The following is a 19,057-nucleotide window of genomic DNA, read 5'->3' as shown; positions in this document are numbered from 1 at the left end:
GTTATCTTTTAATTTCACAGCTGTTATTTGTAGACTAAAATGTGTGAAGTTCTTGAAACAACCGAAAACTTTAGTTGTGAAATCGAAACAGATTTAGCAGAAACGAATTATGATGAAATTTATAAGGCAGCTGAACCAACATTTGAAAATTTGCCACTAGAGGTACTAACAATTTTAAACAAATTATGTATACCTATTATAAAATTGAAATTAATTACTGACTGACAATATTTGTTTGTTCTTACAAACGAATATTGTCAGTCAGTGCTTAATTTGTAATTACAGACAGCTGAAATGCCAAATGACATGAAATAACAAATCATTTTAGAGATAATTAGCTAATTTAGATTTAAGTCAGATATTTTATAATGTATTGTTTAATTTCAGATTATACTTAAGATATGTTCATATTTGGAAGCAGACTTTTTGAGATGTACTCTAAGAAGAGTATGCAAAAGGTTTATGGATATTTTGGAAGATGAAAGTCTGTGGAAACACTGGGTACACGAGCGAGTAAAAGGCTTTTTCCCTCCATTGTGCTACTTAGAAACTTATGATGAGACTCAAATCGATTGGCCTGAAGTATGTGTCGAAATGGATGTTGAGAAGAGTAAATGGTACAATGTGGAGAAAACAATGAAACACCTAATAATCAAAGATGTGCACTACGCTTCTGTGGACACAGTGCTGTTAATGAATGTAAGTTTTATTTGTTATCAGTATAATAAACAGAAGTTGAATAAAACTCAATTAGTGTACATTACATTATTAAGCATTAACATTTTAAAGTTGTTTTAGCAAGGAAAAACATGTATCTCTGGTGGTAGAGATAGATGCATAGCATTGTGGGACGTAAAAGACATAGAATCAAATGCATCAAGTGAACATGAAACTGTATTAACAGGTCTAAAACCAACCAAACTAAAACATGACGGCCATGGCGGATGGGTCTGGGACTTAGCGACCGATGAGGATGTTCCAAATATTATATACTCTGCATCATGGGATAGTACTGTTAAGGCTTGGGATATTGAAACTGGTTTAGAGTGTCTGGAAACATTCCAGTAAGTGATAAATTAAGACAAACATAGTTATGCTCTAAACAAGTTCACTTTGAACCTGAGCAGCAATTAAATATTGCACCAATAGATCTTATAAGTTTTATAAGTCCTATGACTGCTCTATAGCAGCAAACCACATTGAGAATAGTGAAGCTTTGTGATTTTCTAATGAAGCAAATATGTATTTAATATTAATGGAATAATATTTTAATTAACATATTTTTTTTATTGTTACTTATTTGTATTATTAAGTATCAATTGAAGACCAATAACATTTTCGTCTATTTCAGATGTGGCATGTCAGCTCTTTCAGTTGCAGCATGTGACAAGATAGTAATGGTTGGCTTATATTCCAAAAATATATTGACATTTGACATTAAAAGTGGACCAACTGAAATAAGTTCATACAAACCCCATAGAGGACCAATATTGGCTTTATCGGCTTTCAAAGATAAAATAGCATCAGTCAGCGAAGACAAAACACTAGCTATATATGACAGAGTAGCTGGAAAGATATTCAAGAATGATATAAAGATTCCTTCAGACAAAGCTTACCCAGTATCAATGAGTTGGAGTCCAAGTGCAATGTATATCGGTGACTCAAAAGGAGTATTGCATTTGTTCCGCCCTGATGACTTTACATATGTAACATCTCACACTCTGTGGCCTGAGTCGTCACATACTGAACCGGCTAATAAGGTAGCTGGCTGTACCCAGGGTCTGGGGACTATGATTGTTAGTTCTGACCGAGGGGAGATTAAGTTTTTATACAACTGCAACCCACCACAGGAATATAAGAGTATACAGACAAGCACAGTTGACATAACACAGGTTAGTTCTTAATATGTTCAATTTTGGGCAAATCATGATGTGACACGAGTCATGACAATGCTTGAAGCAGTTGAGGAGTTGATCTATTGATCAATGAGTTGCTTCCATTAATAAGAGATTTCAACACACTGTATTTAGAAATTTGAGTAGTGAATTCACTACAATCTTGATTAAGTATGCAGCTCTAGAGTCTAGAGTCTAGACTATAGAGATTTATTGAGGAATACTAACCTCCATTATACAAGTACGCTGGACTTATGATACCCACCTGCTTTTTGTGCCTATTTGAAGCGGAATCAACGCCCCCAATGTGGGGGAAGAGAACTAAATCTGACGTAACTTGCAAATGGCTGCTTAATCGTTATTGGTTGTCATCACTAGTATAAGTTCCAAGTACTCTCACTACTGCTATCAGCGCAAATATGGCGACTTTCAAACGTCATTTTTACGTCAGATTTAGTTCTCTTCCCCCGCATTGGGGGCGCTGATTCCGCTTCAAATAGGCACAAAAATAGCTGTCATTTGAAAGGGTCCAGCGTACTTATATAATGGAGGTGAGTGTTGAGAAACAACACACTAGCGCCATCTAGCGACTACGACAAAAACTGATAAACAAGCTACTGTATACTATTGTTATTCGGACACAGTTTGTTTGAATCCTTGCAATAAAAGTATACTCGCGTAAGGGCCTCAAGAATTATATAAATGTCTGGAGCTATGCCTCAATAATAGCCCATTCCTTTAGAACTTACAGTCAGAGTATATAATATAAGTATAGACTTAAAGAGGCCTTAACCTTATTCCTCATTTGCTTGTAACTTGTTTTAATAATAATAATAAATTTATTTATTCACCAAAAATACAGCTTTACAAAAACATTGGTGGAGATTTCTCTTAAGTGGAACCTTGTGCCAGAAATCTCAGCTCTTCTTTAGCAAAAATAATTAAACAGCTTACATCATTTCAATACTTGTTACATAATTATATACTTAATAATAAATAATGATTCTTTAAAGTTTACTACGTTAATAATTGTTATTAGTAGGTATTTTATTTTTCACGAAAGTTTATTTTCTATTTCAGTTACGTTACATGAATGGAGTTTTAGTTGTTGGTACCTGTGACTCGGCCATAGAATTTTGGATAAATAATGAAAGTCTATAATGTTTTATATTGAATACATTTAAACACTAATTATGGGTATAGTGTACCAGAGCCATGAAGTAATCAGGAAACCGAAAATTATAATATTATGGACTAATAAACTTTTGACCTTATTATTTTTTATTGAGAAAGAGAAGTGGAACAAAGATAAAGTTTGTATTGTATGCGAATTTTGAAGAATGGAAGACAATAAGTCTTTAAAATATATTTGCTTTATCTGAATGCACTAATTTATGGGTTTAAGTCATCTTGTGATCAAAAAGGGACTGTTAAAATATTTTGCGATGCTAACAGTGCTCTATAATCTGTAATATGATGTAGTAAATAAATAAACCTATTTTAAAGTCTGTCAAGAAAGTGAAGAAATTAAAAAGTGGCAGCATCATAGTGCCATCCCTTTCAAATCAATCTAAGAAAAATGGGATGGCACTACGATATTGCCACATTTTTAATTTCTTCACTTTCTTGACGGACTATACAGTCATACACAACAATCTTGCGCATAATTTTTTATTTAAATTTATTTATTGTTATTAATAACTTAGATCTACTTACAAACATAACATTGTGATTTTTACAAAAGTATATATACTTACCATAATAAAATTTTCGTATTAATTACTTAAAACTCTTGTATCATTTAAATCTGTATTAATGTTCTTACATCTGTGGCTCGTGTATTATTTATTAGGTACATTTAATATTGAATACTTAGATAGAAAGTGGCCTAGGCATTTGGGCTCTTACGATCATTCAAAATGTGTATTTTATCCGTCGCTGCCTGGTATCTGGCAGTATACTGTATAATAAAATTAAAAACACCGCGAGAAGATAAAAAGATCAATGGCCATCTTAATATACTATGAAGTACAGACGCTAGACGCTCCGATTTGGTCGGTGCCGACCATCCGGCCACGACCAAATTGGAAAGTGAGTAGAGCGGTCGGTCCGACCATAGAGGATATAAACTATACGTAACAGTTCCGACATAATTATTATTATTAATATTGGTCGGACGTAGTCGGATCGCCGGCGCGGCGCGGCGCATCCGGTAAGCCGACCGTCCGACCAAATTGGAACGTCTGGAAGCTTTGTTCCGACCAAATCGGCCCAGTCGCATTCGTAACGCCGCCGCGCGCCGTTGAGACTTGAGATATAATATCTGCCTTGGTATTACTAATAATTAAACTTGTATGTACTAAACTTTTTTTTATAATATAATATCATAGACTATAAATAAACTACGAGACACAGCTTGTAGCATCTAAGAGAACTTAAATATTATAGTCTGGCTATAAAGTTAATATACCTAGCGGAATAGAGCAACAATCTCGAGCTGTCAAACGAAACCGAAATTGGTTTTACCTGTGTGTAAAAATATGTGTACGTATACTCTTACACAAGCATGATTGGACATGAATTCTATGAGATTAAATTGTCAACGTGCGGCACGTGCCGACTGGACGTCAAAAAAAATGCTGCTGTCATGTGTCACACGTCTCTTTTTACCACGCAGTGTTACTGATAGTGACATCTCTCTTGCTCAGGCCTTTGTTTCTCTATTCCGCTAGGATATATTAATAACTTTATGAGTTTGGCACTTGGCAGGAGTGTAGCTGCCATTTAAAAGGCTGTATAGATAATACTCTTGTACTTTTGAGCCTTTCATATTAAAAAAAAATAATAATGGCTGAAATGTTATCGTAGCTGGTAGCTGTCAAATAGAATTGAGATTTCTTTTATTTTCGCAATGAATTGTAATTTACCGTTTGTGAATTTATAAAAATAATGGTTGCAATTTATATCAATGAACTTGTGTAAGTTGCCAATATGAACGGGTTAAGTTTCAGTGAACTTTGTTGTCTGTTTTGTTGTCCGCCATGCCCAGGAAAAATTGCGGCTAAGCTTGCATTCCTACCCCCTGAACCCACGTATTCGTTTACTCCAGACGAGACAGGATCTAAATTTTCATTAACATTTACCGACCGAGCCGAGTGGCAATACTCCGAACGCGAGAAAGAGAATATTGAGGGATTTTATTCGAGAACCTCTAGAGGCAATAGAATCGCTTGCCTCTTTGTTCGTTGCAGCCCCAATGCTCGGTTTACTATATTGTTTTCTCATGGAAATGCTGTAGATCTGGGACAGATGAGTAGCTTCTACTTAGGACTAGGTACTAGAATAAATTGTAATATATTCAGTTATGATTATTCTGGTTATGGGGTGAGTGGAGGAAAGCCATCAGAGAAGAACTTGTACGCTGACATAGACGCTGCCTGGCAAGCTTTGCGAACAAGATATGGAATAAGTCCAGAGAATATTATACTGTATGGTCAGAGTATTGGTACTGTGCCCACAGTAGACTTAGCTGCCCGATACGAGGTTGGAGCTGTGGTGCTCCATTCGCCGTTGATGTCTGGGATGCGCGTCGCGTTTCCGAATACCAAAAGAACATGGTTCTTTGATGCATTTCCCAGGTAATACAGATTCTATAAAAATTAATGATTTACCTTAAATGCAGTTATCAAAAGTGATAAGGAATGTTTGCAAAACAATATTTTATTGTTTATAGATCTAATGAAATCAAGTTAGCATGTACTATGTCCTCCTTGCCCTTGTCATTAGCTATATTAAATCTTGCTGTGCTAAAAAGCCATGTACCGTTGAGGAAATTGATTCCTAGGCAGTTGAGAGACCAACGTCGCTTGGTTGGATCATGTCAATTTAATGTTAATTGTGATCTGTCGGATGAGTTTGACGTAACGCGACCAAACTACGTAGGTCCCCCATCTGCCTATGAATCAACTTCTCTGATAGTAGATAGTGTAAAAGTATTAGCATCTTTTTTGTTTGGAATATTTTATTGATCAAAATGATCTGTTTATGTTTATTAACTTAGGGTATCATGTTGTTTTCAGCATTGACAAAATTCCCAAAGTTACTTCACCAGTTCTAGTGATACATGGAACTGAAGACGAGGTGATAGATTTCTCTCATGGACTAGCTATCTATGAGCGGTGTCCCAGAGCTGTGGAGCCCTTATGGGTTGAGGTACAAATGATTAATTTATGTTAAGGTGTTTTATAATATAGCAATAAGCAAAAATATGTCAAAACTAGCTGTCCCGGTGAACTTTGTGTCACTTTAAAACCTTCCCTGGACTTTTCCGAATATTTTAAGACTAAATCAGCCCAATCCGTTCAGCCGTTTTCGAGTTTTAGCGCGACTAACACATTTGAAAATCCATTTTTATATATAAGATTCACCAATGATGCATAGAACATATTCAACCAATTATATTAAGTCAGTGGACTATAAGTATACATGTGTAACAATATAGGGATATTATGTTTTGTAACACAAAATGCTTATGTTGATCCCTTGTTCATTGCACATAGTTGAGTCATCATAAGCCTTGTATAACTACATTAGCATAGGTATGTGTGTAATTCATTCAATGTAATACAAATTGGAAATTGAATTGAATGTGTGTATCAAGATTAAATAGGGACAATGCATATTGCATACTAATATTACGAGTGAAAATGTCTGTCTGCTAGTCTTTTATCTCTTTACTTGGCTGAACTCTGAACTGCTCAAAATTTGTAGTATTTAGGTTTCAGAATAAATAATGTTTCAGAAAAAAATATTGCATAACAAATTTTAAATTTCTATGTACTTACCTATGTCAGTACCTATTTTGAAACAAACATGTCACATTGTTTAGTAAAATCATTAAGCTCCATAATAAAATTGTTTAATTAGATATATAATTATAAAATATGTGTTACAAATATCGCCAACAAACTGAAATGCAGTTTGGCAGTTTTTAAAATAAGGAAACAATTTTGTAAAATACTTGAATAAATACATAAAAAAAAATTATGTAACAATAATGTTTCATTGCAGGGCGCTGGTCACAATGATGTGGAATTATTTAACCAATATTTGGAAAGACTGAAACGTTTTGTTTCTGTTGAGTTGCTCAACTGACAAAGACTGCCGGCCACAGGCCAAACTACTCAAGGTAATTATGACAAAACTCAAGTACAATTTGTTTATATTACTACATTCTAATTGGAAATAATTTTAATACTGTATAGTGTATATTGTGTGTGTTAGAAATTAAAAATCTTGTTTTACTAACAAGTTTTTTATTTTGCCAAATGATGATAATGTTAGGTTTATGTAGGCTACATAGTTTTTACTTATTTTGCTTTTAACAAATCCCTTAACGAGGCCTTAATTCATCAAGCCCCATACGGTCACCGGTGACCGAGACACAATAGAAATTCTATTGTGTCTCTTTTTCCACAATCAACGGGTTAAATGAGTACTCCATTAGAATAACTTCTCTCTATTTAAAACAAATTTCATAATACGAAAAAGACAATGTTTTTATCACTCTTAAAATAAGTTGGGAGTTGGGACTGCAAAAACCCCATTTGAATGACAGCTGCTATGATTTAGGGATGGCCAGCTCTTTTGTTCGGGCCACACTAACGAGAAACGCCGTTAATTATCGCGTTAATTCTATAACATGCTATAGCATTATCGCCTTTACATGCCACTGATTAAAGGCGATAATGCTATAACATGTTTTAGAATTAACGCGATAATTAACGGCGTTTCTCGTTAGTGTGGCCCGAACATTAGAAACATTGACAAATATCTAAAAACTCTTGATGTTATAGATCTACCAGGATTTGTTGGCAAATTCGGATGGCATACTTTCAAAAAATATCCTTGATCATTGGATACATTTTTATATTTGCATGTTTCACACACAGAATCAACCGTTATAGGGCCGCGCCACACCGGAATGGCAGCGGCGAGGCGAGCACTTTCAGTGTCATATGATTTTAAACTTTATCTTCATTATTGTAATACATAGTATCGCTTGCCTATAATACATAGTATAGTTATCGCCACGAGCGGCCACGGGCGGCCGTAGACTTCTCAAGCGATACTATGTATTACAGTAATGAAGATAAAGTTTAAAATCGAGTGACACTGAAAGTAATAATAATAATAGCTCCCACACCGGTTTCTGTGACGGTGGCCGGTCCCATTGAAACCAGGCCGGCTACGCAGGAGTAATTTTATAATGCCCAAGTGTGTGCGCAGTACACAAGAGCACTCTCTATTCCTTTACTCCCATAACCCAGTGGGACGGACGACCGACACGACTGGCGAAAGATCAGGCGCAGGACCGACTTTTTACATGCCCATCCGACGCATGGATCATCTTACTTGTCAGACAATCAGGTGATCAGCCTGTATTGTCCTAACCAAACTTGGAAATAACATGTTTCCACCGCGGGAATCGAACCCACGACCTCCGAGTCAAGAGCCGCGCTCTATACCACTAGACCACGGAGGCGTCTCAAATCGAGTGACACTGAAAGTGCTCACCTTGCCGCTGCCACTCCGGTGTAGCGCAGCCCATAAGGAAAAAAAAGGATCAAATGTTTTTTCCAATTACCCCGGTATTGCTAGAGTCAAGTTCTTTTCTCACTTTTTGTCATCAGATCCTGGTAGACCTATACCCTATTTACTGTGTGAGTTCTGAAATTTTTTGGAATACTGAAAGCTATTTGCATGAGCTTAATGTTGTATAATATGTATTTTTGCATACAAAAATGTCTGCAAAGACTTAAGCAGAATGAAGCTATGATATTGGACTCAATGAAAGGAACCAATTCAATACTTTTGAACTAACAACAATTAATATGTTTTTGTAACTGTAAACAGTTATCAAGTATAATATAATTTTTTTATTTTCTTATTATTGCCTTATGCCAATATGGGATTCATCCCTTTTTTAAATTTACTATTAGAATTTATAACTACAAATCAATTAAAACTCTTTTTGATATAGAAAAAGTTATAAATCAAATGAAGTCCGAAAATTAATTGTCTTTAGGGGGTTAGAAATTAAAAATTATATGAAACTCAAAGTGAATGACTGAAATTAACAAATGTTTGGGTGTTTTTTAATAAAACAGAACTAACTATTATTTCAAGTTAAATTTTAATATAATATTATATTATTTTGAGTCATGAGTTCATGACACTAATTTTATGAATGTTTATCTTAGTATTTGTAACATTTGCAGGTGATGACCAAAATCCTGCGTCAACTCTGAGCTCCGGGACTTCGAGCTCGGCGACCGAGAGACTCCTCTAGCTAGCGGGGGCCGGGCCCAGCCGGGCCGGCCCCGAAAAACCTATCGTCAAGCTCGACGGCTCCGCGAGCCCCCATACTGTAGAAAAAAACTCCGACAGCAAGGGACCAGACTCCGACATCGTGCGGAGCCCGCGGCCCCTCGTGCACAACATCAGCATCAGCGTGACCGACGCCGACTCACCCGGGGGCGTGCGGCGCCGCATCCATCTCCGTTCGCTCAGCGACGTGACGCCGGCCGCCCGCTCGCCCGTCGCCCGCGCGCGCTCGCACTCGGAGCGCCCGCGGCCCGCCCTGCTGCCGTCGTCGGCGCCCTCGCCCGCGCCCTCGCCGCGCCGCCCGCCCGCCTCGCCCTCGGCCCTGGCGGCGCCGACCCCCCGCGTCGTCCGCAGCGAGCGCTCGTCGCCCGATGCGTCGTCGCACACCCTGGCGGAGCTCGACCGGCCGCGAGCGGAGCGCGACCCCTGGCGCAAGATGAGCGAGGCGGACCTGGCGGGGTCCGGGCGGCGGGCGCGCGTGGCGGACCCGTGGGTGCGCGAGGTGCGGCGCGGGCGGCTGGAGCGCGCGGCGGCGGTGTGCGAGGCGTGCGGCGCGGTGGGCTGCGAGTGCCGGCGCTGCACGTGCTCGCCGGCGCCGCGCCGCCCGCCGCGCGCGCTATCGGACGACGAGGAGCGGCCGCGGCGGCTGTACAAGTCGTCGTCGCAGCGCGCGGTGTGCGTGCCGGAGCCCCGCGTCGACCCGCTGCTCGAGACCACCTGCTAGACTCCTCCGGCGCCGCCCGCCGAGTATTATTAGTGCGAGTTTTTATTTTCCCTAGATACTAAGATTTTTCAAATTATAAATGTGAATTGTACCATATTCGATTCGTTGTCCGAATGATTGATGTATGCGTGTGAACGTTTTATACTGTAATTATTTTAAATTCGTGAGGTTGCGCAGGTATCGATTGTTCATCTATGATTGCATTTTAAATAATCATTCTAGATTACTATATTTACTTGCTAGGATTAAAATATATACTTAAATTGACCCCTATACCGATTTCGATTGAGAGCTATCTCGCTAGTTCCTATATTGTTTATACCGTAATTTTAATTTTCTTATTTAGTTTGAACATATTACATTCATATAATATTTATATTTTATACAGATATATTTCATTTTACTGAGTACATACTTATAATCATACCATCTTATCCAAGAGAGTGTAGATGTAATGTATTAGCCATAAATTAATTTTGACTTGAGTTCTAAATAATTTCATAATTATTTTTTTCTAATAAACCACAAAAAAATCGTTTTGATGAAATAACATATTATAATTATTATTAGGTAACTAAGTACTTTGTTATGGACTTTTCATTATTCAATGGCTAGTATGGACGAGTGTGAATGTAAACATTTTAAATATTTAAATTATTATATTAAAGAGGCTTAGGGTGAAAATATAATGATAATATATTTTGATAATTTCTTTTTTTATTTAAAGTGCTGTAATAGATTTTGTGTGTTATTTCTGCATTTAATTTTGTATCATTTAGAGTTACTTTTATGTCGTAAGATCTGAAATTGACAACCTGCTAAAATATACATAGTCAAACTGGGAAACTCAAAATATCATAAATGTTAAACTACGCTATACGGGCTTCCAAGGTTCTCTTGTATGTGTATTGACTGAGGTATGTTTGTGTACAGTTTTGGTACACACACCAATTTTGGTTAAATGCTTTATAAATGTACTTTTTTTATACACGGTCGCCGATATCAGGTTCATAGATCGACCAATATTCGATCGAGATCTAATCAACATTACTGTGTCCAAAGATTGTACACCCAATCTGGCGGGGACCGTACCCTTGTCATGTGTACTACTTATTTCAGGGATGCATATTTTTTTAAACATGTCTTCACATTCTTAAAACTGCCAGAAGCAAAATCAGATAATAAAAACCGCTTAAAAATTTAGCTTTTGATAGAAATAAAGTTGACAAACATTAATAGTCCTACTGTGAAATATTACTTAGATTAATTATCACTGTTTGAATGTGCTGTAAAATTATATATGTATTAATTTATAAAATAATAATATATAAGTACCATTCGCAAACAAACCAAAAAACATTAACGCCTTTTCTTATCAAGATAAGCTTCAGTAGAAAATGCAGCATTATCGATTAATATCTAAAGTAACCCGAATAAGTCACTAAAATCTAATCAGGTTAATTAATTGAGCGAGTATTAAATCAAATAATGCAGTTGAAAAATTAGAGCAATATATTATTATGTATTATAATCATGTCACTTTCTGTTTTAGGGTTCCGTACCCAAAGGGTAAAAATGGGACCCAATCTATCCTTCTGTCTGTCTCCAGGCTGTATCTCAAGGACCACTGTAGCTAGATTTTCACAGGTTGTGTATATCTGTTGCCGCTAACAAAACAAGAAATAAAAACAAAACAAATTGAATATTTAAGTGGGGCTCCCATACATGATACAACAAACTTAATTGTTTTGCTATTTTTTGCGCGATATCAATAATGGCAATAGGTGGGCACTTGCAATGTTCACAAAATACTCAGTTATATTTAAACTTTCATAATTAATAATAAAATTGAAATAAAATAAATAATATTTTATTATTTATATTACTTTTGCTCTATAATGGTACGGAACCCTTCTTGCGCGAGTCCAACTCGCTCTTGGCCGATTATTAATGTTGTCAATTTAAATTTTTGAACAATATTGCTGTATATGTTAACTGTAGTAATTTTTATTTGTAGTCTAAACTCAGTCTGCGCATAATTATTATTTAATTTTTGTTTGTATGATCCTCATCTTGATTAAAATAGGATTATTTGTAACATGTAGTGACTTTGGCTTGTTCCTGATAATGTTGGTAATTTGTCGCTACTGACACTACACCTTACTATAATATTTAAAGCAAATTAAACTCTGCAACTAGCTTGTTTTTGTCTGGCACACAAAAGTTACATAGCATACAGAGACATTGGACCATGAGTAGTTAAACGCTGCTTTTAATGTATTTATTATATGGAGGTAATTAATACTAAATATCATTTTAAATTTAAATTTACAATTACATGCTATGAATCTACGTCTTTAAACAAATTACTAAGTGTTAGGAATAAGCCAAAGATTTTGACCACCTCATTAAATATGCATATTGTATGTTTTGTTCAAAAATTATTATTCATATTTACAAATGCATATTTACATATCATTTATATAAACAAATTTTATACTTCTGGTTTACACAACCAAAAGAAAATGTAAGAAACTGTATATTGCCTCTTTTGCTATAATGCTAAATAAAAACTATAAGGCTGGTAATATTTCATACCAAACACGAAAAATACACTGCACGTAGGTATGTAATAGTTTTAAAAAATAAGTCATTTTAAAAGTGTGCAATTATATTGAACCTACCTAGAACTACCTAATATGTACTCACAATACCTGTATGGTTTGAACTTTCAGAGTTAAAGAAATCTCTTAAATTTCCAGAATATACAAAAACTGCATTATAATGTTAGATGTAAATTAATTTATTTATTGTACACTTTGTTAACTATAGTGTATGAGTCAAACCTGTTTTACAATTAATATTATATACTCAATTGTCAAGTATAATATGGTTCGAATAACACCTCCCTAGAAGACTTACTCCAAAACTCTAAGAGTACTAATGCTACATTTTACTAGTAAAGAAGTCTTAAGTGAGAGCTGTTATATGGATTCAATAGAAGCGCATTCACGGTATCGAAATTTGGTTATCCACTCCATACATTCTCTCAGTATTTTTGAAAAGCAGATGGGATTTTTTACAATGTTTGTGTTACATATGGACACTTGATCGCCGGTCAAATTATTATGTCAACTACTGAAATACTAAATGCTGATTTTTTGTAGGGCCTGATTCCGATGTAGTGGTTGTGCATATGGATGATGGTGAAAAAAATACTTGCATTGTACACATATTTTAAATCCTGTCACATACATTGTATAAATTAATTCATCACATGTTATTTAGTACTTAAACAACTAATAACTATTAAGAGCTCCAACATCGAGAGACACTTCTAGGGTTACTGTAATTAGTGGCAACTAATAATAAAGTGTCACCACTGGATATTAGACTCAGTCAGTAATACTAAAAGTGTCTTCATGCGTTTGAGGCGATTAAAATGTTTAAATAAATTATACTTTCTAGCCTTGTAATAAAATATTAATCAAACAAAATTTATTTGCCTTTTTTATAACTACCTAAACCTTATTTTTTAGGTATTTAATCTGGTGATTATTTTCATCTCTGTACATGCAAACAAATATGAACTGTAGTTCAGATAAATGATGAGTTCAATGCTCATTAATCTTTATTATAAAAATTAAAGCTATAAAAAAATAAAAACAACAATAAAATGTTATGGAATGCATTGAAGTACATTTTATTAGCTACTGTTAGTTGTTACACATAGTTTAAATAAATTATTTCTAAATAACTATCATACCTACCCCCTTTATAAGACAGTGGAATCTATTTGACTATAAATGCACATTCCTGTTCCTTATTGTCTTGAACCATTATTTTAAAAGCAACAGAAGCTCAGGCCATACATGTAAAATTAATTATTAACTGCTTTTTCTCTTGTTAATGAAATCTGATACCATAGTAGCAACAGCTTCAGATGATTTTAAAACAAAAGAATGATCAATATCAACAATCTTCACTTGGAGTTCCGGTTTAAATCTCTCTAACTCATCTAAATACTGAACTGGCGCCCAGTTATCTTTGCTACCGTAGATAACATTGGAAAAGTGTTTCAATTTCTCCATACCAATATTATTTAATTCTTTAACTGTATCCATTTCCTCAAAAGCGAGAGATAAAACTTTTTCTAGGACAGAAGGATTTAGAAGCTGTCTAATGCTACTACAATGAGTCCAAGGTAATGAATTTAATGTGAGATATGTACCGATAAGCAAATTTGTAAATGCATTAGGCAACCACTGTAGTAAAGTGCACAAGAATATTATTATTTTAAAAGATTTCTTAACATAATTATTCATAAACCTGCCATTTTTTGTTTGAGCCAGTTTTTGTATTGTCGGAAACAGAAGATTCGCTGATGATATCCTTTCATGTAATTCACCATATCTATCTAACATTTCTACGAGCATCCAGGCTCCTATGGAGTGACCGACCAAGTGTATTTTGCTGTTTTTATCGATGTGGTTAGTTATAAAGTCAAATTTTTGATGCACCTGCCCCTCAAGGTTAAATATATTTTTATTACTTTCAAGTTTGTATAACTCATTATTCTCATTTTCTTCATGACCTATGTGATCTGTGGATACAAATATTGGTTAGAAAGATATAAGAAGGAACAAAGTCAAAAGTTCATTAGGAAATTCACTTACTAATAACGCAAACAGGCAATGATGTTTGTTTATGAACCTCTGTTGCAAAATCTGTGTAAAATTCACATAGCCCTGGATTTCCGGTAATACACACTACTACATCCTTATTATTTAAATGCGATAGATCTCCAGAGGTCAGTAAGGAATAATTTCTTTCACTTACACTCTTACAAACTTTTTTTAATGCTATTTTTGTATCCATTTTTCTACAAATTTTCTACAACTACAACCAAATTGTAATGTTTTATTTTTAATAAATTTAAAGTTATGCCTATTTAAAAATACATAAATAAAATTCGTGATATTTTTACTTCTTTATCTATATATTTATTTAAGGCACGTATTTTGACATTAGCTTCTTCCATTCCTTTCACTTTTGAAAAAGTAAGTTTTTTGCCAATATATTTCGTTGCAGAGTGCAGACTACTGCATGCAGCTGACTGCAGTCGCTAAATCACTACTCGCTAGATCACCGGTTTCCAAACTAATTTTGCCACTGCCCAGTTTGAGAACAAATTATGTTTTAGCGTCAACATTGTTTCAATTTAAAATAAATCCAGATAAAATAAATCACCCCCACTTCCAAGCCTCTACACAACGCCTTTAGACTCTCAGCGGCCAGTGCGGCACCCACTTTGGGAATGGCTGCGCTAGATGGTGTTTGGTAAGGTCGCAAAGTCGCAGTCATTTTCACTGGTCGTTAGTCGTTACTCGTTAGGTACTCGTTTCACAGAAAAGTTTAGTAACGGAAAACTGGAATGGGTGCCTCTCTTGCCACGGCGCGGGCGGCCGTACCTTCGGTCTATAAGACGATACCATTGGATGATACACGCAGATCCAAGATCGTCCAATGGTATCGTTTTAAGGACGCTATCACATAAAAATTAGACCTAATTACACCTATCCATACTAATATTATAAGTGTGTCTGTCTGTCTTTATTCTATCTGTATGTCTGTCTGTTACCATTTCACGCCCCAACCGCTAAACCAATTTTGCTCAAATTTAGTATGGATATACTTTGAGCCCCGGGAAAGGACATTGGATACTTTTTATCCCGGGAAAATGTACGGTACACGCGCGATAAACGATTTTTGGCGCAACGGAGTTGCGGGCGTCATCTAGTCTAGTATAAAAGTATTAAATATTATATTTCCGTTGTCTAGTACCCGTAACAAAAGTCCTTCAGGTACTTAGCACGGGGTCAGACTGACGTGGTGTGAAGCGTCTATAGATATGATATTATTATTATATTATATTAAAAGTACAAAAGGACACCTTTTCAATTACTTCCATACTAATCTATACTTACTAATATTATAAATGCGAATATGTGTCTCTCTGTTAATGTCTAAGGAATGCGCACGCGCAGCCTTCGAGCGATGCCTCGCCAGCATTAGCATTCTATTCTATATAGTTTGTGCTCGCCAGTCTGAAACGAACCTCGGCACTGAAGGCCGCGCGCGTGCATGATATTTATGATATTAGCAATTATTTCGTTACGTTTCCTAATTTCCTGTATTTAAGAGACAATACAGTGTTTAAATTTATATAGGTGTATTCTTTACCGCCTTCTCACCTATAGTCTGTTACCTCTGCATGCTCAAACTCAGAACCGATTTTGCTGAAATTTGGTATGGAGATACTTTGAGTCCCGGGAAAGGACATAGGATATTTTTATATCCCGAAAAATGGCACGGTTTCCGCGTGATAAACTAATTTTTGCCGCAACTCCGTTGCGGGTGATATCTAGTTTTATTTTATATAAATACTTTATGGTTAAATAGTTTTAAACTAGTTTTAAATAAAACGAATATTAAAAATGAAGGACATGTCAAAATGGCAGTTGTATTTTTGCAAAAAATAGCAAAGGCTTCTATCACAATAGACATAACTACCAGTACTTTGACTGCAAAGAAACGGTCAGGTTTCAATATCTGTCAAATTCGTCGGGTTTCACTAGGATTATGAACGGAATGTGCCTCGCGCTGGCTGATATAATTTATTTTTAAATATTTAAAATAAAGATTTCAAAATTGGATTCTGACAATTTTAATCGCATGTGCCAAAACACAAACAACAATAAGGCCAAAGAGGAACACGTCCATCGAATATGTCATATTTTTAAATTCGTAGGTAACACTTAACAACCCTAGCGACGATTTTCGTCGTAATACGTCAAATTTAAAAATTTCAACATCAGTTCTAAGTCGGCATACTCTATCATTCTGTCTACTCTGCTTCTATTGATCCCATATTTTTCTTGGTCTTGCAAATTCAGCTTCCAAAAGAGTTCCCGTTTCAGACAGCACCGCATTTAATACTTCTTTGAGTACTTCTTGCAATTGCAAGCTCGCTTCTCGATGTTCGGCCGTACTCGCATGGTTGACAAAAAAACAATCGCTGGTTGACAGCTACTACTGAATTTACTAAATAGAGCCACTAAATTATCACTAAATAAGAATTGGACACTTCACACTACTTGCACTACATACCTACACTCCACTGCCTCAATTACTAGTCACTTGCACTTGTACTAATGAAAGTGAATACAGGCCATTACTCGTGCTATATAAGGCATTAGTGCTAAAATATTCGTGCTATGGCATTAGTGCTAAAAATGTCACATCAATTAATAATTTGGCTATAAAAATTGCATAGCTTTTTACGTGTGTTTACGGATTTTCATCACTTGAACTATAGTTAATCGATATCATTAACTAATTGACTTTCTTTCCGGTATCATAAAGTGCTTCGAAATAATAGACAAATAGAAATCTTCAAGAAAATAAAAGCACACTACTTGTATGAAAATAAGCACAAAATGGCCACGCGATGACGAGCTAAGACTACATCTATTCGGAGCGTGCACGTCAGTAGTATTTGAAACGAAGTTTTAGGGGCATGTGTCAAAAAATAAACAACAAGACTTTGTTTATTTTGTAAATATTATAGCAATAAAATATATTTAGAACAATAATTAATTGTATTTGGGTTAGATTTAGCTAAAAAACTACTTGTAGAAAATGAATATAATCATAAAAACTGGTTTTGAAAGTGTAAAACACTCAATAAGTTTCAAGGCCCAATCTATGCTAAAAGGAAATAAATTGGTGTTAGCAGGACATGTAAGGGATGTAGAAGAGCTAAGAACTAATGGCAATGTTATTTAATACGAGCCAATATAATTCGTTGAACATCGGTGACTTTAGAGCACCCTATAAAACAAGTTCAAACGTAAGTAATGAACCAACCAAAAACGTAACTAAGCATTTAGATAAAGCAACTCTAAACATTTTTATTCATTCTTATAGATAGATAATAATGATCGGGTTAAATGCAGCTGCGTTTATAACTAGAGCGGCAAGTGCAAACATATTGCTACTTTAATCAGTAACGAAAATACAAGCAATACTTTATACTTACTTTAAAAAAAATGAAATGTTTTTAAAAATCTCGTTTTTATTTATTTTTGTGTAACATTAATACTAAACCACTGCAAACATTCTTCATGTTTGTGAGTCTTTGCATTAATACACATGAAATCAATGAGTTTCTAAAATAGTTACATAGAATATCATTGCTTTCAATCACTTCAATATGGATTCTTACTTGAGCAACATCAGCGAGCAAGTCCTTTCGGTTTTTTCTTGAGAGTACTCGTTTTGTTTTGCTCAAAATGGGGGCATAATAATTTTAACTTTTTTACCCCTTTCATCTAAGACTTGCTTACTTGAAAAACCTTTTTCCTTCAAACTCTATCTCCAGCTTCTAAAAGATCAGTTAAACGAGATGTAGTATCTGGTTTATCGTAATTTGTGAGTCACTGTTTCCTCCACCTGATACTTTGGATTTAAATGAAATAGGTATTCTATGAAACTATCACTGCAAGTTTTGTCGTCGGGTTTTGGAGAACATGGTGATTCATCAACACTAAAACAATAGTTAGGTACTCAATTAATATAATAAAATGCAACTCAAATAAAATTGACTGATTAAAAATATGATAATTTTAATTAAAACAAACTAAGTAACAACTTAATATAAAACTAATACAATAAAACTAAATTACAATAAAAACTAGCGTATATAAGTAAAAAAAAAAAAAAAAGAGAACAGTTTAAATATAAAAAAGGTTGTCATCCAGACTGCTGCCTTTAGGGAGAGTGCCCAGAATACTAGCCACATTGCCCCGCTGTAAGGCCAGGCTTAATCGCTGGCCAAAATACGCTCCAGCCCTCTGGTCACCTGTGCGATCTATGAGGCGGGATGATATAAGATTGAAAAACTTTTTCATATCATCCCCCCATGGGCCTAACGTTTCAAACGCAAGCGGCAAAAATATGTAGTCACGGCTTAAAGATACATATTTTCGCC

At 35.4% G+C, this 19,057-nt stretch overlaps 4 protein-coding genes across 8 annotated transcripts in view; 2 read left to right on the top strand and 2 right to left on the bottom strand.

Annotated features, from left to right (window-relative positions):
- LOC121730080 (F-box/WD repeat-containing protein 9-like) overlaps positions 1-3,417 on the top strand; it is an 11,258-nt gene extending 7,841 nt beyond the window's left edge. For 2 of the 5 annotated variants that reach the window (XM_042118919.1, XM_042118918.1), the window contains exons 2-6: positions 34-162; positions 388-699; positions 799-1,064; positions 1,352-1,892; positions 2,976-3,417. In XM_042118919.1, coding sequence (XP_041974853.1) covers positions 40-162; positions 388-699; positions 799-1,064; positions 1,352-1,892; positions 2,976-3,056 — 1,323 coding nt within the window. In that variant the 5' untranslated portion in view covers positions 34-39 and the 3' untranslated portion in view covers positions 3,057-3,417. Of the gene's footprint in view, positions 1-8; positions 163-387; positions 700-798; positions 1,065-1,351; positions 1,893-2,975 lie in introns of all 5 variants that reach the window. The other 3 variants (XM_042118914.1, XM_042118915.1, XM_042118916.1) reach the window with 2 other exon arrangements.
- The window catches only part of LOC121730073 (general transcription factor 3C polypeptide 3), a 23,096-nt gene extending 4,039 nt beyond the window's left edge, over positions 1-19,057 (bottom strand). Inside the window, exons 1-2 of the mRNA XM_042118903.1 lie at positions 19,047-19,057; positions 18,056-18,061 (exon numbers count right to left, since the gene is read on the bottom strand). The gene's annotated coding sequence lies outside the window, so the exon portion shown is untranslated. The remainder of the gene's footprint in view (positions 1-18,055; positions 18,062-19,046) is intronic.
- LOC121730086 (alpha/beta hydrolase domain-containing protein 17B) lies at positions 4,745-9,379 on the top strand. Its single transcript, XM_042118930.1, has 4 exons — positions 4,745-5,533; positions 5,975-6,107; positions 6,966-7,083; positions 9,176-9,379. The coding sequence occupies exons 1-3, from the start codon at positions 4,887-4,889 to the stop codon at positions 7,047-7,049; spliced, it is 864 nt and encodes a 287-aa protein (XP_041974864.1). The 5' UTR covers positions 4,745-4,886; the 3' UTR covers positions 7,050-7,083; positions 9,176-9,379.
- LOC121730085 (lipid droplet-associated hydrolase) lies at positions 13,683-14,951 on the bottom strand. Its single transcript, XM_042118929.1, has 2 exons — positions 14,682-14,951; positions 13,683-14,608 (listed from the first exon to the last, which is right to left on the bottom strand). The coding sequence occupies exons 1-2, from the start codon at positions 14,881-14,883 to the stop codon at positions 13,893-13,895; spliced, it is 918 nt and encodes a 305-aa protein (XP_041974863.1). The 5' UTR covers positions 14,884-14,951; the 3' UTR covers positions 13,683-13,892.

This window comes from Aricia agestis, chromosome 9 (genome assembly GCF_905147365.1).
Source record: "Aricia agestis chromosome 9, ilAriAges1.1, whole genome shotgun sequence".
Classification (NCBI taxonomy): Eukaryota; Metazoa; Arthropoda; class Insecta; order Lepidoptera; family Lycaenidae; genus Aricia; species Aricia agestis.
This window is presented reverse-complemented; position numbering and strand designations above follow the sequence as displayed.

Bases quoted from the DNA above. Each gene is read 5' to 3' on its own strand.
- LOC121730086 (XM_042118930.1), top strand. From the start codon at position 4,887: ATGAACGGGTTAAGTTTCAGTGAACTTTGTTGTCTGTTTTGTTGTCCG. The intron at 5,534-5,974 runs GTAATACAGATT...TGTTGTTTTCAG, and splicing joins TTCTTTGATGCATTTCCCAG to CATTGACAAAATTCCCAAAG. The intron at 6,108-6,965 runs GTACAAATGATT...GTTTCATTGCAG, and splicing joins TGGAGCCCTTATGGGTTGAG to GGCGCTGGTCACAATGATGT.
- LOC121730085 (XM_042118929.1), bottom strand. From the start codon at position 14,883: ATGGATACAAAAATAGCATTAAAAAAAGTTTGTAAGAGTGTAAGTGAA. The intron at 14,609-14,681 runs GTAAGTGAATTT...TTGTATCCACAG, and splicing joins ATTGCCTGTTTGCGTTATTA to ATCACATAGGTCATGAAGAA.